Below are 24,490 nucleotides of genomic sequence, written 5' to 3'. Positions count from 1 at the left end.
AAAATTACCGCCTAACTGAAAACACCAGACTTAGAACATATAGTGAGGCAGTTAGTGGTCACTACTTGCTGCTACTACATGAATACATCAAGAGTTCACGATAAAAAAAATCGTCAGTAAATACGAACGAAACAGCATATGTACAAAGCGCATCAAAGGGCGACACGAATGAAGAATAAAACATAATAAAAATAACAAGAAGTTACAACAACAAAAAATAGGAAAAATAACAAGACGTTACAACATGGTGTGCCAATGTTAATCCATAAATTTCGAAGTTCAAATGTTAAAAAAAAACGGCTGTATCTTAGCTCCGCTATGTACGGTTATGAAAGTGAAAGCTTCGTTATGCTGTGTTGCTATGACAGGTTAGAGCCAACCTTCCTCCGTCGCCGAAGCCAAAGTCGTGGCGGGGGAGAAGCATGCAGCAGAGGCTGCCTCTAAGCTCGTCGCTGCAGCCTTTTGGCATCCTTCAAGCGCCGTTGAGACAGTCGACGCTTCCGTTCTTCGCCGGTCTCTGTCGCTAGCTTGGCACGCTTAGCTTCCTTTACCTCTATCTAAATACTTGGCATGATTGGCCACGTAAGCCGGATGATCAGACTGAGCCCATCGTCTACGGGACCGTCCTGGCGGCGTACACGGCCCCGGCTGACTCGCTTCATCCATGGGGAAAAACTGAAGGCTGCAGTGTGTATGTAACGCGTGATCAGCGCCGTCTCCCTTCCAAGCGGAGGGCGAGTCACGTGGTTAGAACGTGGACTTAGCTGGCGAGGCGGCTGCAACTGCGGCAAGTCATGTTGTACGTTACGTGGCTGACACATCCACACCCTTTTAATTGAAGGTCAAATGTACCGCGTCGATTACCCTCACTGGACGAGGCTGCAAAGCTCTCGCTTTAAAAAAAATTTATTACAAGAGTGGGCAAAATAAATCAGGTATATTGAAAGCCAAATTACATACAAGAACCAAAATAGATGAAACACAGGCGCAAACCTTTCATTGAATAATACATTATGGTCAAAGTGGATCTGCACAAAGGTTCACACCATGCAAATCTTAACTTTCTGATATAAGTGTCTCTTCTAAGGCATTTATGGATTTTTCTACTGTAGGCTGGGCAGTAATAGCACGGTTCAAAGAGTTCTATTCCCGCACAGCTCGGGGAAAGAAAGAGAAGCGAAAAGTATTCTTGTTACAAAAAAAAATCCAGCGTAAAGGCGTGCTTGTGTCGTGTCAGTCTGGGGCTTTGGTGCTTCACGTAAGCGGCAGGGTTGAGCTTTAGCGCATTGTGTATAATTAAGCATCCCAATATTAGGCGCTGGACCTTTGCTCGGATCTCGAGGGTTGCTAGGGCGGCGCGCGGAAGAAGTTCGGTTGATGAATCCGTGTGCTTGCATCAGTTGTAGATAGAGCGTACAGCTTTCCTTTGCACTCTTTCACGCGTGTGATTATGGTTTTTGGTACGTGGGAGCCATATGATTTTGGCATATTCCAGCGCCGGTCTGATAAAGCCGACGTAAGCAAGCTGTCTTGTTTGGCTCTTGGAATGCGATAAGACGCGTTTGATATAAGACAGTTTGTTCCGGGATTTTTAGGTACGTGTTCTACGTCGCATTCCATCCGAGATGAAATGAAATGATCACGCCTAAGTATTTGTACTCTCTGGCTTACGGAACAACTGCTTTCCTAGCGCAGTGAAGCTTTTCGCTTCAATAACGACCGAAAATCAAGTGAGCCTAGCAATTCACTCGCTGCCACACAGCTCCATTGTGCTGACCGTACACTAGGAGGCACTTACCACGAGAAACGCCCCAGCATCTGTGTCCACAAGGGGTGGCGTCGGACTGGTGGCCGCGGTGAGCGTAATGTAGGCGGCGCCCAGCGTCCCCAGCAGCGTCTGCGCGCACAGATGTGGCATCCGGCGCAGCACCACGAACATGGCCAGTGCGCAGGCAGCGGGGTAGGCGATTCCGCACAGCGTCACGGCCAGGTGCAGAGTCCGGGGCCCGTACGGGAGGCACGAATACGACTGAGAAAGACAACGCACACTCATAAAACAGATATTTTGAGGAAAGTACAGACGGAATTACTGCCTTACTCTCAATCGACAACTGAACAAAGCATTGAGGGCAGAAATAAGCCGCTTTGCAGTCGAAATTGGAAAATGAAAATTGTTTTTACGGCAAACCCGCCACGGTGGCTCAGTGGTTAGGGCGCTCGGCTACTGATCCGGAGTTCCTCCGCCGCCAAGGAGTGTTCTGCTGTGCGACTCCTGCGCCGCCCTCAGCCGCCTGCAATCTAACGGCCACGGTACCCCACTAGTGCGGGAAATTCGCTCGCGCATCGAGCGCCTCGCGCAGAGGGGATGTGCCGTGCATGCACAGTGGTTGCCCGGTCACTGCGACATCACCGGCAACGAAGAAGCTGACGACCTCACGACCGCTGCACTCCAACTACCTGCCAGCGATCTGCCCCTTGCGCTGGAGGACGTACGTGCGGCCATCCACGACCATCTCCGAAAGCAGCACCCCGACCCACGCATCGCAGGAGGTGAGCGCATCGACAGTATCACCGGCTGTTGCGCACTTACACGGTCGCAACGTGTAATGAACCCCCGCGCGCGCAATGGCTGCGTGTGGCCCGGGGAACGACGGGTGCGTCACGGAATCGCGAGAGTGATGTGTGTGACGGATGCGGTGCAGTGGAAACACTAGAACACCTGCTCCTTCACTGTGCCGCGTTCGCCGATGATCGACGCGATATTCTTGCGGCCTTTAGGGCACTGGGAAAATTACCAGACTCCTTCAAGACGCTATTGTGGCCGTAAGGCAGTGCGCGCACTCGTGAGCAAACCTTGATGAACCTCTGTGCATTCCTCGCACACACGGGCTTGACGTCCCGTCTGTTATCCGTCAGGAAGTTACACGCAGTGACCGAACGCACCGCGAATTCTACCTTGAACGATTAATAACTGGACGCCCCACATAAGTTGTAGCCAACACAATGCTGTGCGCTTGTGTTTTAATTCCTCCAAAATGAACTAATCACGCGCACAACCTGGGCACATTTCTTATTGTGTAAACAGTTTGTATATATTACTTCGCCCCATATCCTCTCTTCCTGTCCCCTCACCTCTTTCATTGCATTTCTCCATTCTGCCTGCTATCCTCTAGTTCCGCTGCCTCAGCTCAGGTGCTTCAGTATCCATGGCAGATGCCGGGGCTAGCAAGAACCTTTTCCTTCCTTTCTATTATTATTGTAATAAAACCACTTACTGCTAGCCAAGCGCCCTAAGCACTGAGCGACTGCGGAGGGTATTGAGATGAAGGCCAAACGCAAAAATAATTGCGGCCTTTTTAACAACATTCTTAACGGTGAAAACGCAATAGCAGTTGTAAATTGCCCCTACTCCAGACATTCAAGAGGACAACCCAACTTTGGAAGTAAGCCCACCCCAGAAAATGGAGGGTAGATTAGTTGGTATTAAAACGTGACATTGTAGACGCCGACCAAAACACAGCAAAGAATGCACAAAAGACGTTTCGGCTTCCATAGAGTCCGGAGCCTTGCTCACAGTCTGAAACATCTTTTGTGTATTATTTTCTATGTTGTGGTCGGTGTAGGGGAGCCTTACTCAGTCTGAAACGTCTTTTGTTTATTGTTTTCTATTCTGCAATGTCACGTTTGATTCACCCCGACCAGACGAGTTTTCGTCCAACGCTTGATTTTATTAGTTGGTATAAATGGGTGGACTAAGGTGGACGAGAGGGTCGGGTTGATATAATTCCTTAAGGTGATCCAATCGAAGGTACTCGATTGTTGTAGTCCTCATATTTACTAATTTCACGGCGCTGATGAAGCCACAAACCTCTCGACAAGTCAGGGAATTCTGTTATGAAGGAACCCGCTTATTTCTGACGGACAACGACCTAAATGCAATCGCATTCAAAGGTCCCCGTGTATTGTGCGCTGTCAGTGCACGTTTAAGATCCCCCAGGTGGTGTACATTATTCCTGAGCACTTAAATGGGCGTCTATTTCTCCCTGCCACGTTTCACTGCCTCCTCCATCCCTTGCCTCCTGGCGCGCGTGAGGCGTCCACACAGAAATGATGCAGTTAGAGCCTTTTTCCCTTCCTAAGAAACCACATTTTAACCTAGGAGCAACCCGCCGCGGTGGCTCACTGGTTAGGGCGCTCGGCTAATGATCCGGTGTTACCTGATTGGAACCCGACCGCGGCGCCCACGTTTCGATGGAGGCGAAACGTAAAAAGGCACCCGTCTGCTTTGCGATGTCCATGCACGTTAGATTCCCAGGTGAACGAAATTATTCCACAGCCCTTCACTACGGCACCACTTTCTCCTTTCGCTCCGTCATTAATCCCTTCTGTTACGGCAGGTTAGTGTGTTCACTGAGATATGTGAGGCAGTTACTGCATCACTTGCTTTCCTAAAATAACTTATTTTCGTTTTCTTTAATGCAAAAAAAAAGATGACGTAGACAAAGTGGATGACTCTATTTTCAACCACCATGGGTTTCGGCGTATTTTTCGTGTCTTCCGTGCGCTACGCGAAGATCTCGCTGTTTTGAACCAGTCAGAGAATGGTCACAGGCCTCCATATTTACCCACATTGATCAACCTGCAAACGCAATGGGACGCGTAAAGGGAACTGCGAAGTTGTCGGAAGAAATTATTGAAATCCGGAGACCTCACACAAAAATGAGGCACGTGCACACATGTCACTAGAGATCTAAAGGATAGAAAAATTTTGAGGGCCGAAAAAAAATTTTCCCGATAATATTGGAAACATATTTAGAGCGTTCAAGCAACTACCGTTTGCAGGCATGAAGTATCGGTGGGGGTACGTCTGTCTGCACCCAAAGCCGTACTGAAATAAGGGAAGCTCATGCAGGGAAACGGTTTAAGGTTCGAGAAATGCACACCGGATAGCAATTCATCTTCACAGTTTGTAAAAAACGGAGATTCAGAGATTTCTTCTGGTTGCGGTTGCTCTAGGAGCCAAGCGTTTAAAGTTGTGATATGCACAAGTACAGTGACCAAACTGACGGAACAAAAGTTTAGAAGGAAGCTGACAGAAAAACAGACCACTACACCTCCAGAGACATGTAGGTTCAGTGAACCGCACCACAGTGGCAAAACAGTTTGAAGTGGCGCTGCCACAAATTATATACATAAGTGAGGCAGCGTTGTTGCTAATAACAGACACCAGATGGAAGCACACATTCAAGCACAGGGAGGCTTCCATTCGTGCCGTCGAGAAGGTACACGCTTCGAAGGCGACTGCTGAAGGCTCAGTAAGGCAGGGTGATGAGGCAAGAAGAAAAAAAAAGCTTCGGTTTACGCCTGAAACTCACGTGATAACATTTGCCATAAAGGAAGCACCTCTACTCACAGATCATGAGACCGCTAACAGGCAAGAGCTAAACATCAATGGCAAGAGCTAAAGGATTGTCGAAGAAATGATATATTAAATTTTTTTCATAGCATCATTACTCTAAAACAGACGTCAACCGCGAAAAGTACATCCTGGCACAAAATTATATATCGAAGTGCCTGGACTACGATTTGAATGTCAAGGAATTCTCTTGTAGGTGTGGCGTCTTACGTTAGTCTTTTTTTTTGTTAGAACTGCGCATGAATCTGAGCGTGTAAATGTCGAAGGGACAAAAGTGCGTAATTGCTATACTAATCCCGTTTGTAAATAACATTAGTATGAAAAGCTTTATAGAGTACCCAGAGCACAGGCAGTCAAAGCGGGCTGCCCACGCAAGAGACCCGATTCTACTTTATTTCACTGCTGCTGTACTACAATGACACAAGCGGCGGAAAGTTCTCCGAACCTATGGGAAACATGGCTACACTACGATGGCTGTCTAGGGTTACATCGCCAAAAAAAAGAGCGCTGCTGTCAAGCTTGCTCTTCTCTTAACTCGGTTCCTCTGAAGGTGAGGCATGTCTTATGCCGCCATTGTCGCATACGGATGCCAGTGCGCAGTGCAGCACGCATTGCGATTAGCTTTAATTCGCAAATCGCCCTTGCGTGCACCGTGTTGTGAAAATCTTTGCGCTTTTTCGTAAGCACGCCTATTTCGCAAACATAATGCGATTGCAGTAATACTGCTTTCATTCGCCTGTTTTCTGCGAGAGGTTTTCGTATTCGTCCTGCATGAACATTTTCTACATCTTTCATGAAAGTCGAGGTGCAGCGTGACTATAATATATGAACTAAAGGCAGGATGTTCAGAGAATTTTAGTATGTCTTTCTAGTAAGTTTAGAATTGCGCACAAGCCATCTCTTTCTAGATTTCACGCAGGCGGACGCGCCAACGGTGTTTACTAACTCAATGCGATTTGAGTCATTTGATCACTATTTAAATGTTATAAACCGTGATCATTAAGAAGCTATCACAAATCAAATAATTCACCTTTCAATCCCTGTAAGCCTTGTTCAAATAATTTTTTGCGCCCTATAGAAATCTGGAATTCCCTTTCTCGGCCTGTTCCGTCTCTTCATTTTAAATAATATTCCAAATTTGGTGGTGGTGGTGGTGGTGGTGGAAACTTCATTAGACACAGAAGAGTTTAGGACGCGCAGGTCCTAGGGCCCCCGCACGGCCCCGCTGCATCAAACGTTCATGTCCCGGAGGCTCATGACGCTGGCAGGCCGGCCTGTGGCGATGGCTTGCTTGGTCGGGTCCTCAGAGCGCAGTAGGGTCTCCCAAGCCTCCCAACTGATAAGGTGCTCCAGGCCCCGCGGGGGAGGATCCGCCTGGCAGAGGAAAAGGATATGATCGAGAGTGGCTTTGGGGTGGTGGCAGAGGGTACAGGAGGGGTTTGTGTGGAGTTCGTGAGAGCGCGAGCGTATAAGGGGAGGGTAAGTTGCGTGTTTGGAACCGCCTCCAAAGTGTCTAGTGATCATTGTAGAGGGAGGGATGGGGAGGGGGTACAGCCGACGCTCGGCTTTGAAGGCCTGCGTAAGATCACTGAATGAATACTTGCGTTCCCGTGAGAACTCCAGATCGGAGACCGCCGGTGCAAGGTTGAGAGAACCTCGGGCTAATGCGTTGGCAGCCTCGTTTCCGGGATTCCAGGAGTGGGCAGGCTCCCATATGAGCTCCATTTGGCGGGCATTATGCGAAATGCAGGGACTTGAACTCTCCCGCAGGCGAAGTTTAGTATGGCAGTATTAGAGTCCGATAGTATATACCGGGCCTCCATGCGCGTGATGGCTAGGGCAATAGCGGCCTCTTAAGCCTCCTCCGAAGTGGCAGTAGGTGTTATGTGAAGGGTGGCAATTGATTGTAGGGAGGGGTTCCTGATGGCTACAACCGCTTCCTCGCCTGTGCATGCGGCACCCACCCACACGACACCCGGTTCCATGCCATAGTGTTTGTGGAGCACCCGTGCGCGAGCTCTGCAGCGGGGTTCGTGGTAGGTGGAGGTGCATGTTTTTGGGGAGAGTAGTTCGCGCTGAATGTGGTGAAGGACCTGGAGCTCTGTGGGGTCTGTGGCTGGTATCCTGATACCGAAGGTGTGTAGGATGTGGCTGGGATGTGAATGAATGCTTGAATATAGGTGTACATACGTTAGCCTATGTTCAAGGAGGAGAGCGCCGCCATGATCGCTCGATAGTCTAGGCGATCAAAGGCTTTGGAGAGATCCAATGCGAGAACAGCTTTTGTGTGGCCCGGTATGAGTAGGTCGAAAATATCCCGTGTGAGCTGGAGCACGGTGTTCTGTGCCGACAGGTGGAGACGGAAGCCCACCATGCTGTGCGGGTAGAGGTCATGCTCCGTCAAGTGTTGGGTTTGTCGGGCGAGTGCGACATGATCCAAAAGCTTGCCCAGGCATGATGTCAATGAGATGGGACGAAGATTTGCAGGTCCAAGGGGCTTGTGGGGGTTGGGTATGAATAAGATTTTGGCGTGACGCCAGGATTGCGGAAGTTTGCCCTCCGGCCAGCATGTATTGAAATACCCCGTGAGCTGGGCAATCGACTGATCGTCCAAGTTGCGGAGCATGCTATTGGAGATACGTTCAACTCCTGGAATGGGGTTAGAGCGAAGAGTCAGGAGGGCCGCTCTGACTTCTGCTTCTGTAATCTCCGCATCGAGATTGGCATTCGGGGTACCTAAATAGGGGGCAGGGGGTTTGAGGGACCGGGAGTTGTATGTGTGTTCCTAAGTATGTCGATGAGTGAGTCGGGAGAAAGGTCGGTCGTGTGTATAAGGCGTGTGATGTGGTGTTGCGTGGCTGTTTTGGATTGCGTGATGTCAATTAAATGACAGAGGAGTTCCCAACTGCGTTTGGAGGACATATTGCCAGCCATACTGTAGCAAATCTGTCCCAAGTTGGATCGGCAGAGCTCCTCAGAGTGCTCAGTAATTTGTGTTTGCAGTGCGGCTAGCTGCTTTTTAAGGGTCCGATTGAGCTTTTGCTCTTTCCAGCGCTCTAGGATGCTATGGTGGGCCTTCCATAGGTGGGCAAGGCGAGTGTCGAGGGTGGGCGTATCTGGTGTGGTGTCACGGGTTCGAGTGTGTGCGGAGACATCGTTCATGAGTGATGCCACCCACTGGTCGATATCTGTAATGGGAGCGTCAGAAAGCGCCGCCCGTGCGGCGCGGACCGCGTCCCAGTTGATGAGTTTGTGTTTTAGGTGAAGGATCGTTCTTTGTACGGTACTGTAACGGAGAGGTTGTAATGAACGCTCCCTAATGTGTGATGTGTTCCACGTAATGCCCGCAAGGTTGCGGCTCAGTGTCAAGTCAGGGCTGGTGTCCGCGCTGACACTGTTGCCAATTCTCGTGGGAGAGTTAAAGTTGTTGCGTATTGTGAGGCAGAGCTCTTGTAACAAGGACCAGAGTCGCCTTCCTCATCCCGTGATGGTTCGGTAGCCCCAGGCAGTATGCTGACTGTTGAGGGCCCCTCCGATAATCAATGGATGCTTGCCTGCAATACAATGGAGATCGCGCAGTAGCGTTTCCAATGAAGTCATCGGATGAGACGGTGGGTGGTATATATTTGCAATACAAATAGATGTGGAGTGTGCATATGGTATGATTTCTGTGATCACGCAGGGCGTCTCGGAGATGCTCTGATGCGTTTGGTGTGCAATGGAGCGATGTATGAGTGTGGAGGCCCTGGGTGTATTCGTTGCGTCCGAGTGAGCGGATGTGTTGCTGGGAAATGTGGCAGGGGCATGTGTGTCCTGAAGGAGGAGGATGTGGAGCGTGGGAAGTGTTGGGAGGAGGAGTTGAAGGGGTGCGAGCTTGCTCCGGAAGCGGCGGCAGTTCCATTGCAGAATTGATAAGGAATTAGGTGGTCGCCCCGCCATACTGTAGCTTGGGTGGGGTGAGGGTAAGTTAGGTAGGCGGTATTGATGGGGGGGGGGGGGGGGGGAGTTTGGAGGCGGGTGTCGTAACGTGCAGGGCTCATATTAAGGGTGGGCTCCATGCGCGTGAATGCCGCTTCAATGTTTAGCTCGAAGCGTTGGGACAAGTGGTCGATGAGGTGACTGAATTTTGCCCCTAGACACGCGTCCATTTCGGCGAGATTAGCGTCCATGCGGGCCTCAAGGAATTGAAGGCCGGTCTGGGTGACGGGTGGTTGCTCTGTTGAGCGTTTTTTCTTGGGTGGGGGTGAGGTGGGGGTTTGGGAGTCCGATTGTTTCTTGTTTTCAGTGGGTGTTTGAGGTAGCAGCGTGGGTTGCGTGCGAGGGAGGATTGGCGGAAGCGGTAGAGGGGTGGAGGGGCTTGATGAGAGAGCTAAGACGACTCACCTCCTCTCGCAGGGCCTGGAGAACTCGGTCACGGGGGTTCACCTGTGCGGGCGGGGGGTGGAGGGCTTGCTGGTAGCTTTAAGTATTTTGCCTGCTACTCTGTCCGCCCAGGAAAGTTGTGGAGGCGGTTGGTCATGGCGGCGACGAGACGATGAGCGAGACTTGCTGGAGCGACGAACGCTGGCGCGGTCGGTGTCTCGCTCCGGTGTGCGGGAGATGTGCTGTTGCCGTGAAGCGGGCGGTGAGCGGCGTCCCCTCGCTTTGCAGCCTTTAGTACCCGTCATGTGGGCGCCTCTACCGAGTATGCAGGCTGGGGTGCATGTCGCGGTGCGCTCTCAGGGGTGCGGCATACCCCATCTTGAACAGTTATGCGTACGCTGAAGGGTACATACATCCGCGCGATGCCCTGGTTTTCTACAGTTGGTGCAAGCGTCCAGGTGTCCTCTATATAAAGTGCAGCTGTGGAGTCCACCTCCGTAGGAGATCGTTCGGAGCACCGGACCCGCCCGGAAGGTGATGAGGATTGAAGGGGTCTGTCCCATACGGCGTGCATCAATGATGCGGACGCCAGGGTTGCCCGTCATGAGGTCTTCCAGAATCTGCGCTGGGGTGTCTTGCCAGTCGGCGTTAGTGATTACTCCTCTTACTGCACCATTGGGGGGGAGGGAGGACTTAGGCGGTGACGGCATAGGCTTGGGTTCGAATGGAGATTTCTTTGATGGCGACCAGGCGTAGCACGTCGTCTTGATGCGGGGTACTCATCGTGCAGGTGTTGTTTAGGGAGTGGATACGCAAGTTTGTGGCGTCTGGGGCTTGAAGGCTCTTGGCGGCAGTTATCAGGGCCAGACGAAGCTGGCGCGATTGAAGGTCGTGCAAGGTAAGTCTCTCGTTTGAACGAAACAAATTTGGGAATTTGAATCCAAATTTGGGATTTGTAGCTATCATGTTTTATGGCGAGAGCGGATATACGGTGCACCTTGTGCCATCGCATGGATGAAGGCCATCCAAGGTCACCCAAAATAGCGGACAGGAGCGAGATATAAGGAATGGAGGGGCGGCGTCGGGGAAGAAAGTAAAAAGTAGGGGAAGAAATGAAGGGACAAAAAAGTTTTGAGATAGCATTATGCTGCCCAGGAGAGAAATGAGAGAGCAACAAGAAGGGCGCCCCAGGGAGAAAGAATACAAGAAGGGTGAAAATGAAAGGTTGCAGGAAGGGAAATGAATTTTTTTTTTTAGCGGGGGGGGGGGGGGGTGGGATGGCGCAGTATCTGTCTCACATATCAGTGGACACCTGAACCGCGCCGTAAAGGAAGGAATAAATGAGGAAAAAAATAAGAAAGGAAGAGACAGGTGCCATAGTGGAGGGCTCTGGGATAATTTCAACCACGTGGGGATATTTTACGTGCCATGACATCGCACAGCACACAGGCGCCTTCGCATTTTACTGCCATCAAAACGAATTCGCTGCCGTCGGGTTCGAACCCAGGAACTCCGGATAAGTAGCCAACGCCCTAACCGCTGAGCCAAGATCCGAATCACCTGCGCGCACATGGATACCGCCCGAAGCTCCACCTCTGTAGCAGCCACGAAGGCCATCGGCCTTATGAGTCGCTTTAATGAGTTCTGTGTTTCTCTCTCACCCCTAGCGGCTGCAACATCGAAGCGAGCTGCCGGTAAGAGGGAGCTCAGTTAAGATTCCCTCTTTGGGCGGCCGGTCAACAAATCAACAAACCGAAAAACCAGCACGCGCGGATGGTGCAGCAGCTGCCCTGGCGCATTGCTATTGTTATGAACAGGATACACACCTGCCGATGAGGATTAAAGCGAAGATTCCATCGACTGGGATGACCATGTGGTAGCGGCATTTTCGACTGGTCATTTGACCTCACGAAAAAAAAGATGTGCTGGGATCCTACCTGCGGAATCTTTCCCACGCTCCTCTAGAGGGGAGGAGATGACCTTCCCTTTGTCTGGTTCGCCGCGAGGCGCGACCGACGAAGGACAAGACGACGGAGGGGAGGGGGGGACGGCGCATTTCTTTATTTAACCGTGTCTGGCGAGAACGTCTCGTCCGGAAAGAGCCCGCCGAGGTTGTAGCCACGGCGCCGCATTTGTGTTTGGATGGAAACGTGCAGCTTGGGGCGAAGTGGCAGCTAACCTCCGAATCCTCCTCGCCGATTTCGCGGTGCTCCGCGTGATATGTGCCGTGTCACTCTTCCGATCAGTGCCTCGTGTGGTGATAGGGCGGAGCCTACTTGTATTTAACATGCGGCCTGAGTGAGAACGATTGCTCTGGGCCCTCACAACAAGGCTCATTAGGTCGCTCGACGCTATGAACATTTAATTTGTGACTGTTTTCTCTCCTTTTCAAATTATGTAAATCAGTTTCTTCAAAGTGCCAGTTCACCCGTGTGTCCATCGTTCCCAACTTTCAGCTTCCATTCTTCCTCATTCCTTCTCCGGCCAAACGCCTCCCTGCATAAAAAAAAACAACTGGTCACGCTACCCGAGCTGTAACACTATGGATGATGAGGAGGACGAGCGGCGTCATGCTCGCGAGGCTCGCCGTCGACAAGACCCAGCCGATTGGCAAGTTTAACGAAGAGCGGAACGGAGGGCGACGAAGACCTCGCTGGAGCGAGATCAGCGTTGGCGACTACATGTAGAGGGCGAAACTTGAACCTCCGGAAGGGCCGTCTCGGACTAGGTGCGTGCTGGGAGGACCGCGCTATAGCGAGGGTGCAACAAGCGCTGCGCCAAGCAGCCACCGGCTCACGTAGATAGTTTACCTGGATAGTTTTCTAAGTTAGCCAGTTTTTTACTCGGTTTCCTTGTGCATTCGTATTATCTCATGCTTGTATGCCGCTGGCCGTTATGATTTCTTTCTGCAATTCTTACCCTCTCATGCAATAGCTCGACATGAGGCTGCAGGATGTGAAAATAGGTACATAAAATGAAGGAATACAGCGGCTACTCCCGTCTATCGCCGCGTAATGACTGAACTGGCTGCTGAGCAGGTAAATATTTATGTCTCATTTTGTACGGTCACATAGGGTCAAGCACCTGCAAAGCTTGAGTAGGGCGAGGAATAGAGTCGCAAATTTTTGTAGTGCGTGCAAAAACTTTAAGGCGTTAAATGCACATTCCACACAGGAATCATTTCCTTAATCTTCCAGGTGCAATGTCGCGGCATTTCGATGGCGCGGCATTTACTAAGTCGCGGCATTTCGATGTAGCAATTTTCATCATTTATCACACTGTTCGCAATTTTGCACATCCTTGCAAAAAATCAACCTCTGGTATGCTGAGCTCGATCACTAACATTTTATCTTTCTGAAGGGGTGAATATAATAGTTGGGCGAAAAAATATTTACGCTGCGTGGAAACACAAAATGACGTATGCAAGGGTAATGCTGTCCTGGCTTCCTTGACAATAAACCTTTGGTAGTCAACGCCTGTCCTGCATTTGGCGCTCGTTTGCCGGTATCTTTTTTGCGCTGGTCACTTATGTTTCAATTATTTCTTGTTTAGCCTATCTCAGATCTATTTTTTCACATCAATGCGACTGATTTTTATCACTGCATGCTTAAACTGACGATGTCTTATCGTGGCAGGTATGTTCATTTTCCTTTATTTTATTAGCGCAGTTTTGGAAAAGTTATGAAATGCTCTGCGTGCAGAATTGGAAAAAAAGATAATTGTTTTTGTTTGGTGTTAAATTGTTTAACGTCCCAAAACGGCCCAGGCTATGAGAGAGTCCGTAATGGGAGAATCCGGATAATTTGGGCCACAGGAGGTCCTTCCGCGGACGTTGACATCACACTGTACACTGGCCTCTAGCATTTAGCCTCCACTGAACTGCGATCGTCGTGGCCGGGATCGAAATCGCATCTTTCGGATCAGCAGCCAAGCACCATTACCTTCTAGCCACCACGGGGGCTTTGTGAAAGTGGCCAAATTTATTGCCTCCCTTAGGACGTCGAACTACACAGAGTTAGCAAATTGAGCTAGTTGATGAAACTTCATGCTCGACAATCATACAGCCCAATACGGACGCAACACAAAGCAGAAGTCTGACAGAAGCACGTACACTCAAGCTGCGCGTAACTTGGGCTAACGGGGCGCACTGAAGCCGAAACGTAGCTGTAAATCCTCAGCGTAATGGTGACATTCCACATGTAATTTTATTTATTATACATCTGCAGAGTGACAAAAATGACAGATAAGATGTCGATTATACAGCCGCACAGAGCTGTTCAAGCAATGAAACTGTGTAAAGCATAAAAGACGAAAATAGTGTTGGTGGTTACACTTTCCAAAGCGACTAAAGCTAGGAGGGACGCTGTAGTGGAGAGAGAGAGAAAGAGGAAGAGTGAAGGCAGAGATGTTAACCAGAACAGTGTTCTGGTTGGGAGGAGGGGGGGGAACGGAGCACAATCTACGTCTACTGGTGGTGGTGGAAACTTTTATTCCCAACGATGATGTAAATGGTGGAGGCGAAGCGCCCTACATGGCACTTGGATGCTCCCTCACTGTGAGTAGGCACCCTACAAAGCGAAGGATAGCCCTTGGAAAGCAATCCTCAGAGCACTGGTCATAAGAAGTTGCTGTCATAAGTCTCCCCGTAAGACTCCGCTACGGTCGGTGATGGGGGATGAGGGAAGGTGGGGCATGTGAGCAGTGTGTGTAGAAAATCCCCTGGTTTTGCCTCAACGTTTGCATGACGAGGGGAATTGGTCTGGGTATCGGGCATGTAGTATTATGGGGTATGGAGCAGTCCGAGTTTGTAGTCGTCGCCAGTCTGCGGCCTGCGCTATGGTGAGGGATGGGGCTGGGGGTGCGTACTGTCTTCGTTTTTCCCGGTAGTACGAGAGAATATCGCGGAAGGAAAGCAAGCGCTCCTGGGCCCGTACAAGGGGCTCGACTCTCGCCTGGAATATGAGCCCTCGGGCTAAGGAACGAGCCTCCTCGTTGCCAGGGAGGCCAGCATGTGCTGGCGTCCAGATGAGGATTATAGGGCGTCAGGGCTGCCAGAAGCGTAGTAAAGGAGCAGCAGTGCGGAATATGTAGCCATTGGAATAGTTGAGAATGGCAGATTTAGAGTCAGGGATAATCTTTGTGGCAGATGTAGAAATGAGAGCAAGCGCAATGGCTGCCTCATCTGCCTCTGTTGTAGAATTGGTGATGATTGAGCTAGCAGACAGAAGTTTTGCTTGATTGTCGGCTACCGCCAGGGCCATACGGGAGCCTGACGTGTACTCCGCAGCGTCCACGTAGACCACCTCATGGTCATTGCCATACTGTGAACTCATCGCGGTCCCTGTACCGCTCTGGGTGCATGTTCTTGGGTACGGGGGGCACGTTGAGGTTAGAGTGGATGATAGGAGAAAAGAGGACCCCCTCGATAGGGTGTGTAGTTGGGTTGAGTAAAGTGCTGCCAGCCTCTGAATTGAATAGGCGGGATATTTGTGCCGTAAAGGTAGCTTCTGTGAGTTCCTCAAAGGTGTTGTGGACACCGAGTTTGAAGAGTCGTTCGTTTGATGTGCTGGGGGGAAGACGTAAAGCCGTTTTCGTGCAACTTCGCAGGAGCCCATTTACCCGGTCTCTCTTCATCTGTGTGAGGGGTAGGTATGGAAGGGCATATGTGGCGCGGCTTATGACGTAAGCCTGGGTGAGCCGAGTTGTGTGTATCTCGCGGAGGCCAGCCCGGCGGTTCGCTATGCGGCGAATCAGTCGGCCGGCTTGTTGACCGCGTGTTTTGTAAGGGGGGCGCTTCCGCACTGTAGCAGACGACACGAAACACCTCCTCCTGTCTCCTGTGCTCCTGCGCCACATTGTTTCGATGCGCGAAGGCGCTGTGACGCTCCGCGGAGCGCGGCCACGTGTCGCCGTGTGCGCACGTATTTTGAACGACCCTGTAGGATGATTGTTTTCTTGTTCGAACCTGCATACGATAGCGTTCCCCTTCGGAAAGTCGGGGACGCTTTACCAATTCGCGAAAATCGCATGTGAGGTCGTTTTAACCAGTATTTTTTAAGCAGTAAGCAGAGCTCTTTTTATGAAAAGAATGGACAAGCGTGGCTCATCGGGCTAATTAGTAAATCACGGCAGTGAGGTCCACAACACCCTGCAGTACAACGTGGTGGTGTCCGTCTTTTCTTCGTCCGTTTCAAAGAGTTTCCCTGCATTGTGTTCCTCTCTGCAATGTACGAAACGGATTTAAAGTGGTGTCCTTCAATTTCTAGAGAAATTGTGAGGACTTTTCTACCATTTCTATAAATATTAGACGTGCGTACAGCTCTGGCCTCAGAAGTGGTTAATAAGGCTCAAACTCTGCTTGCCACCACCTACCTGTATTGCCGGTAAGAACCCAAAAGAGAGAAGGCTGGCCCATGTTTGGATCAGTAATAGTGACAAGTAATAACGTCGGGTCAGGTGTCGCGTATTGAAGGGTCCACCACCATTGCTTGCGCGGCACGGCTTTACTGTGTCCTGTTTGCGCTGGATCTCCGTAACTTCGTCCTCAGCCGCAAGCGCATTCAAGCGCACAGCTTCCGGGGACACTGGTACAGTCAGTGAGTGCCGCGTCACCTTCCGCCGGTAGACTTCGTGCTGTAAGTTCAATGAAATCGATATATTTTCAGTTCCTTCCTTTACAAGTAGAATTTAACAATTAAAAATTAAATAAATCAACAAGCCATGTATGCATTCCGGAAATACCAAAACGTATTTCCCAAATGCCACAAGCGGCCTACTACCGCCCGCGGCGGATTTGATTTGTTTGACGGCCGAACGAATCGCTGGCCCGTCAACTCAACTGTTTGGTTGAAGACCCTTTTCCCAAGCCTTTCACCCTAGAAAAGGCTAGCTCCAGGCCGGGGAAATCTTGTACCCATCAGAAAACTGTCGGGTAACCCGGCGGCACAGGGGACTGATCCCAGCACCTCCACAATGCGAGGCGGGTGGTCTGCCACAAGGCTACCGCTAATGTTAAGGGCCACTCGTTTCTACCGCATAAGGCAGATTTAGAATTGTTTGACGGTGGAATGAATCTCTTACTCGGCAATGCAACAGTTTGGTAGAAGACCTTTTTCACAAGCATTTCATCCCAGAAAAGAAAGCCGAGCGTCAGGCCGAGGGAAATCTTGTACCCACTAGAAAATTGGTGCACATCCGGTGACACTGCGGATTGAACCCAGAACTTCCCGAATGCGAGCCAGATGGTTACCGCTTCGCTTAAAAAAGGCCACTCTTTTCTACCGCATTAGGCGGGTTTAGGAATGCTTGATGCCGGAACGAATTGCTGGCCCGTCAACCCACATGTTTGGTCAAACTCTCTTTTCCCATGAATTTCACCCCAAAAAACACTAGCTCCAGGCCGGCGGAAATCTTGCACCCATTGGAACACTGGTGGGTACCCGTTGGGACTGGGAATTGATCCCAGCACCTCGCGAAAGCAAGGCGGATGGTTTGCCACAAAGCTACCGCTTCGTTTAAAAAACGACCACTCATTTCTTCTACCACATGAGGCTGATTTACGGTTGCTTGACGTCGTAATGAATCACTGGCCCGTCAACGGAACGGTTTGACGAAGACCCTATCCCAAGCAATTCACCCCAGAAAAGGCCAGCACCAGGCCGGGGGAAATCTTGTACCCATCAGAAAACTGGTGGGTACCTGGCGGCTCTGGGGATTGAACCCAGCACCTCCCGACTGCAAGGCAGATGGTCTGCCACAAAGCTACCGCTTCGTTTAAAAAACGGATACTCGTTTCTACCGCATGAGGCTGATTTAGGGTTGCTTGACGTCGTAACGAATCACTGGTGTGTCAACGCAACGGTTTGGCGAAGACCCTATTCCAAAGCAATTCACCCAGAAAAGGCCAGCATCAGCCCGGGGGAAATCTTGCACCCATCAGAATACTGGTGGGTATTCGGCGGCTCTGGGGATTGAACCCAGCACGTCCCGATTGCAAGGCGGATTGTCTGCCAAAAAGCTACCGCTTCGTTTAAAAATCAGCCACTCGTTTCTACCGAATGAGGCTGATTCAGGGTTGCTTGACATCGTAACAAATCACTGGCGCGTCAACGTAGCGGTTTGGGCGTAGATCCTGTTCCCAAGCATTTCACCCCAGAAAAGCCCAGACCCAGGCCGGGGGAAATCTTTTACTCATCAAAAAACTGGAGGGCACCCGCGGCTTGGGGTATTGAACCCGGCACCTCATGATAGCAAGGCGAATAGTCGGCTACAGAGCTACCGCTTCGTTTAAAAAACGGCTACTCGTTTCTACCACATGAACCTGATTTACGTTTGCTTGACGTCGTAACGAATCACTGGCCCAAAGGAACGGTTTGGGCGAAGACCCTATTCCCAAACATTTCACCCCAGAAAAGGTTAGCTGCAGGCAGAGGGAAATCTTGTACCATCAGGGAACCGGTGGGTTCCCGGCGGCACTAGGGATTGAACTCAGAACCTCCCGAACGCAAGGCGGTTGGTCTGCCAAAAAGCTGCCGCTTCGTTTAAAAAACAGCCACTCGTTTCTATCGCATGAGGCTGATTAATGGTTGCTTTACGTCGCAACCAATCACTGGCGCGTCAACGCAACGGTTTGGTCAAGGACCCTATTCCCTAGTATTGCACCCGAGAAAAGGTCAGCACCAGGCCGGGGTAAATCCTTTACCCACTAAAACTGCTGGGCACCCGGCGACTCAGGGGATTGAACTCAGCACCTGCCGATTGCAAAGGGGATGGTCTGCCACAAAGCTGCCGCTTCGTTTAAAAAACAGACACTCTTTTTCTATCGCATGAGGCTGATTTATGGTTGCTTTACGTCGCAACCAATCACCGGCGCGTCCACGCAACGGTTTGGGCAAGGACCCTATTCCCAAGTATTGCACCCGAGTAAAGTCCACCACCAGGCCGGGGTAAATCCTTTACCCACTAGAACTGCTGGGGCCCGGCGGCTCTGGGGATTGAACTCAGCACCTGCCGATTGCAAGGCGGATGGTCTGCCACAAAGCTACCGCTTCGGTTAAAAAACGACCACTCGTTTGTACCGCATGAGGCGGATTTAGGATTATTTGACGGGGGAACGAATATCTGGCCTGTCAACGCAACGGTTTGATCTAAGACCCTTTTCCCAAGCATTCCACCCCAGAAAAGGCTAGCACCAGGCCGAAGGAAATCTACCCACTAGAAGACTATTTGGTACCCGGCGGCATTGCGGATTGAATCCAGCACCTCCCGAATGAGAGACGGATGGTCTATTACAAGGCCGCCGCTCCGGTTAAAAAAGGGCCACGAGTGGACGTTTACCGCATGTTCGGGTTTAGGATTCTTTGACGGCGTAACGAATCATTGGCCCGTCAACTCAACTTTTTGGTCGACCCTTTTCCCAAGCATTTCATCCCGGTGGGTACCCGGTATCACTGGGGATCGGACCCAGCACCTTCCGAACGCGAGGTACAGTTATTCTTAAGCGTAGAGCACAGTTTTGTTTGGTTTAGGGGATTTCAACGTCCCAAAGGGATTCCGACTATTAGGGACGCCGTTGTGAATGGCTCTGGAAATTTGGATCAGCTAGTATTGTTTAACGTGCACTGACATCGCCCAGTACACGGGCCTCGAAAATTTCGCCACCATAGAAATTCAAATGCCGCGGTCCGGATCGAACTCGCGTCATTAGGGTTAGCAGCCGAGCGCAAGCATTGGTTAGACTAGATTGAACATGGGATGTTTTTATTTCTTTGGCGAGGAATCAATCAAATGGCAAGGTAGGTTTCCGCACTCTTGGTTGGCACCCACCGCAAACGAAGCACGAAGTGAATTTCCGAGCCTAAAATATCTTAAACAACTTTTACCGGAAGTTTATGCGTTAAGTCTAATGGATTGAAGGCCTTATAGACAGCAGTGCTGTACATTAGTTAGACAATTCATGTTGGTCACAATCAAAAGCAGCCGAAAAACAAGCCGGAATATGCGTATATGAAACACGTGCTCTGATTTTCGCTTGATCCGCCGCTCCGCCCAGTTATGCGAATGACAAGCCGGCAAGCCTCGATGTGTCGAGCGGTACTCTTAAAGAAATGACCGGCCTTTATTGGAACTCTCTTGTGTTTGGTAATCCTTCTATTTTTGCATCAAATGCGGTGGTTCTTCATAAACTTGCGCCCCCTCCTCGCAGTAATACAGACCAGAATCCAGAGCCGTTCTCCGATGCAGCCATTTTCCGGCGCCGCGGTGCAGGCGTTTCCTAGGAACTGAAGGGCTGCGGACACCCCACGACCGCGCGTCATATAGCCGCGATTTACTGCCCTTCGGGCACTTAATAACCACTACCCAGCATACTTCCGCAGGGGGGATGTGCTGCAGGAATTCTTTGCGTTATGAAAGAATAAAATTGATGCGCTGATCATGACATTTAGTTTGAGATTCACGTTAATTGTTCAGGCGCCTAGCACGCGCTAATGCCATCACTACTGTCTCGGTGCTCTGCCGGAAAGGAAACTTCTTATTGAACATCGAGCAATAGATGTATGGCCAGCATGCAGTTCCAATTGAAATGCGCTTTTAATTCTTTTCTGCAGGCTATAAAGCACTTCCCGGAAATAAGCATTTGTTGTCGCTTGCATGGTGATACGCCATTACATAAATAAATTATCATTGTGAACTGAACTGAGTCTCCGAGTCCCTGGGCTAACAGAAAAGAAAGTTTTTCATGATTTATGCGATCTGCACAGAGAAGCGTATTTTAGCATAATTTATGAAACCTTGAATAAGCATTAGCACAGCACATTCACATAGTCTGAGGCCTGAAGTCGTCTTTATGTTATTTGGAAGCTCTTGGCGCGTACGACATCGTCGCGTAGCCGTTTGGCCAAGTGTCATAGAATGTAGTAAAATCGTTCAGGCAGTTATCAAGAGCAGAAGGATACTACGCTCAGCTCTTTACACCGCCGATCCCTTTGCCATAAGTGTGGAAAAAGCAATTTTGTAGCGTTCGTGCTTACATTTCCTTACACAAAATGTGTTTAATGGGAACAATGACAAGCTCAGCGCATAGATGCACAAGACGTACTGGTCATATAAAACGGGCGCTTCGCATGGACAGCCTTCAGTTAGCTTGCTAATCACTACACCATCGAGTCAAATCAGTAAATCTACAACCTGATGCATAAAAAAAAATCGGGGGCGCTTTGTTGAGCTAAAGTGCGGTGAGGCGAAAGCCATTAGCGCGGTGTTGCGGCTTGTGTCCCTGATGTGTGGTTAATATGTTGATTAAGTACACAAATGTTTGTAAATCTGAAATGCTGGAGACACACGAAGCGTCCGTCTGATTCGACGCCTTTCCGCAAATACTCTCCAGCGTCCTTACGCTGCCCATACATTAGTGTGGGCAGAGAAAAAGAAAGAAAATGTTGCCCAGCACCAGGAGAACGTCATAAGCGTTAGCAGGAAGTAGCGTAGCCGTTAGCACTCTTGGCTGCGGAACGGAAGGATGGTGGTTCGAATCGCACTGTGAACAATGATTTTTTTATTAAAGTGTAGACCTCATTCGATTGACAGTTATAGTGTGACAGACTTCGCGGACGGACAGACAACTATAAGCCATTAAAGGCTTTCCCCCTGAAAATACCATACATGGTAGCGCACGGAAAATATAGCAACAAACGACACACCACCGCAGAAATCTCCTTATGAGTACCGGCTTCCAATCCGCGCCCTACCTGGTCGACTACCCTTGGGTGTCACCTTAACGAGCAACAATGACGTCAGGTAACCGCAGCACGGTCTACTCGAAGAAAAATCGAGTAGTGGTGCACAGCGCACACCCAAATACGTTAGGTGATGGAGTGCATCAACGGCAGAAGCAAATACGCCTTCTACGCGTGGCACTGACGCGACCCGCAGTCCATGGAGCCGCGAGCGCTAACAGATGGCGACTAGTGGAGAATCAGCGCACGTCCTAACGGAGCTTCAGAATGGGTTTCTTCCGGGCAGACGATTAGAAGACAAACTCTCACGAACTGCATAGACATCGCCAGGAAGGATGGCAGGCGACTCATCTGTTGCTTTCTGGATGTTGAAAAGGCATATGATAACGTTCCGCACGAATCTCTCTTCCACCGCCTTGGTACTTTGGGGATGGCACCACCACTCCTTGATGCGATAGAGAGATTGTACCGGGAAAAAGCAGTCACAGCCTTATTTGGCAAGGTGCAATCAGAACGGGTCTATTTCCACAAGGGTCTTCGGCAGGGATGCCCACTGTCTCCCCTCTTCTATATGCTGTATGTGTACGGGATGGAAAACGCACTCCTGCAGGCAAAGCTGGGATTTGGCATTAGGTACAGCACCAGAGGAATTCAGAACTCCCGGCGACTGCCGGGTCTTGCCGTTGCTGACGGCCTGGTAATTATTGGAGAAACCCCACAGGACGTACAAAAAATGATCGACGTTAGTGCCGAGGGGCTGGGAAGCCTTGGCCTCAAGTTCAAGCAACGAAAATGCATGGTTGTTCAGATGGCAGGCGAAGCGACTCAACAGCTGTCGCTAACGTTCAATGAAGAGCCCCTGCCAGTCGATACATCGTACGAATACCTGTGCATAAATTTCTGCGCTGAGATCGACATGTTCAAGCTGCACGAGGCCAAACTCCGTCAATCTGCACTCCGAGCGCAATGCATCCTCCGATGTCTGTGCCTGTGGGTGTGCCACCAGTACATTATGGTCCGCAACCTATGCAAGCTCGCTGACGTCCCAGGGCTCACGTTCGCCAACGCGGTGGTGTGCCTCCCATCAGCCACCAGGAATTGGCTAGAGCGCTAACAGAGGGCGGCCGCACTGTGGTCGGATGTCACGGACGTGTGGCCAATGCAGCCATCCAAGGCGATATTGTAGGGTTTAGCTTGGTTGCAAAAGAGGCATGCAGCAAGCTAGAGTACCGTGGTCGACTCCAGTTCATGAGCCGCGACCTATGGGCAAGACGCGTATTTGAATACCTCGCTGCGACATGCCTACGCACGACATGGGTGAAGCGCCTCCACATAATAGAAGGAAAGTATGGCCCTTTCTAGGCACCCATAAATACCAAATCAGCAACGGCGTGGAAACATGAGGCAAGGAGACGGGTCCTGGATCAAGGAAACAAGCAATGCTACAGGCGCTCACCGAAAAACCGACAATAGTTGTGTACCGCGAGTGCAAGAGCAGCGTTGGAACCGAAAAGATATTTGGAAACGGCATGGGTAGCACATTATTGTGTGAGGCCCGTGCCGGAGCGCTGCACACATTGGTGTACCGCCGTCGCTTCGATACAACACCAAAAGCACGGGCAGCACCATGCCGAGCATGTGGCAATGCGGATACCATCTAGCACCTGGTGATGTGGCAGAGACCTCACCCGATGCCGACAGAGGGCACCACATTCCCACACGTGCTCGGGTTTCATGGCCCTGCAGTGTACGACAATGGAGACAGCTCCAAGGACAAGAGCAAGGGGTGCTGCGAACCAAGCGTCGACTACCTCTTTGGTGGTCCGACCGCGAGAAACCGCAGAGTAGGACGTGAACGAGGTCGATGAGCGACCCCCCACCCCCCACCACCCTCCTTGCTTTAGCCTTTACGTGTTTTTTCTCTTCCGCGCTTTCGTCTTCTCGTTGTTACCCCATTTTTTGCTTTTGTATCTCCTTTTGATTCAGGCGCCCAAGCTAGTGGTGCCCGACCGTTACAAAGGGTAAGGCCTCATACCTACCTGCCTACCCACCTACCCACCTACCTACCTACCTACCTACCTACCTACCTACCCACCTACCCACCTACCTACCTACCTACCTACCTACCTACCTACCTACCTACCTACCTACCTACCTACCTACCTACCTACCTACCTACCTACCTACCTACCTACCTATCAGCTATCATTCATCCGTCCGTCCTTCCGTCCGTCTGCCTGCCTGCCTGCCTGCCTGCTTGCCCACCCGTTTGTCCGTCCGTCCGTCCGTGTCTGTGTCTGTCTGTCTGTGTCTGTCTGTGTCTGTCTGTGTCTGTCTGTGTCTGTCTGTGTCTGTCTGTCCGTCTGTCCGTCCGTCCGTCCGTCCGTCCGTCTGTCCGTCCGTCTGTCTGTCTGTCTGTCTGTCTGTCTGTCTGTCTGTCTGTCTGTCTGTCTGTCTGTCTGTCTGTCTGTCTGTCTGTCTGTCCGTCTGTCCGTCTGTCCGTCTGTCCGTCTGTCCGTCTGTCCGTCTGTCCGTCCGTCCGTCCGTCCGTCCGTCCGTCCGTCCGTCCGTCCGTCTGTCTGTCTGTCTGTCTGTCTGTCTGTCTGTCTGTCTGTCTGTCTGTCTGTCTGTCTGTCTGTCTGTCTGTCTGTCTGTCTGTCTGTCCGTCCGTCCGTCCGTCCGTCTGTCTGTCTGTGTGTCTGTCTGTCTACTGCGTGCCCGCAGCCTGTGTTCGCGAGTAAAATAAACCTGCTTTGCCAGACTTGTTTGAGCTCATTAGGCATCAGTTCAGAAATATGCATCCAAAAAAATAGTTTCTCAATGGAACGAAAAGATTTTACAGCATGCCCATCAATAATAAATTCTCAATTTTGTGATTGAACCTCTTCAAAACACATTAAGCATGTATATAATTAAAAATCTGATTTTTGCAAGTTCTTCGCATTCAATAACACGGCAGAACAGAACAAAGAAATGC

General features: G+C 50.6%; 1 protein-coding gene across 3 annotated transcripts in view; it reads right to left on the bottom strand.

The window, feature by feature from the left end:
• Positions 1 to 24,490, bottom strand: part of LOC144132368 (riboflavin transporter 2-like) — a 73,228-nt gene that overhangs the window by 14,685 nt on the left and 34,053 nt on the right. For 2 of the 3 annotated variants that reach the window (XM_077664722.1, XM_077664721.1), the window contains exons 3-4: positions 16,151 to 16,411; positions 1,799 to 2,029 (exon numbers count right to left, since the gene is read on the bottom strand). In XM_077664722.1, the coding sequence (XP_077520848.1) occupies positions 1,799 to 2,029; positions 16,151 to 16,411 (492 nt within the window). The remainder of the gene's footprint in view (positions 1 to 1,798; positions 2,030 to 16,150; positions 16,412 to 24,490) is intronic. The other variant, XM_077664723.1, reaches the window with a different exon arrangement.

Source organism: Amblyomma americanum, chromosome 5, assembly GCF_052857255.1.
Source record: "Amblyomma americanum isolate KBUSLIRL-KWMA chromosome 5, ASM5285725v1, whole genome shotgun sequence".
Taxonomy (NCBI): Eukaryota; Metazoa; Arthropoda; class Arachnida; order Ixodida; family Ixodidae; genus Amblyomma; species Amblyomma americanum.
This window is presented reverse-complemented; position numbering and strand designations above follow the sequence as displayed.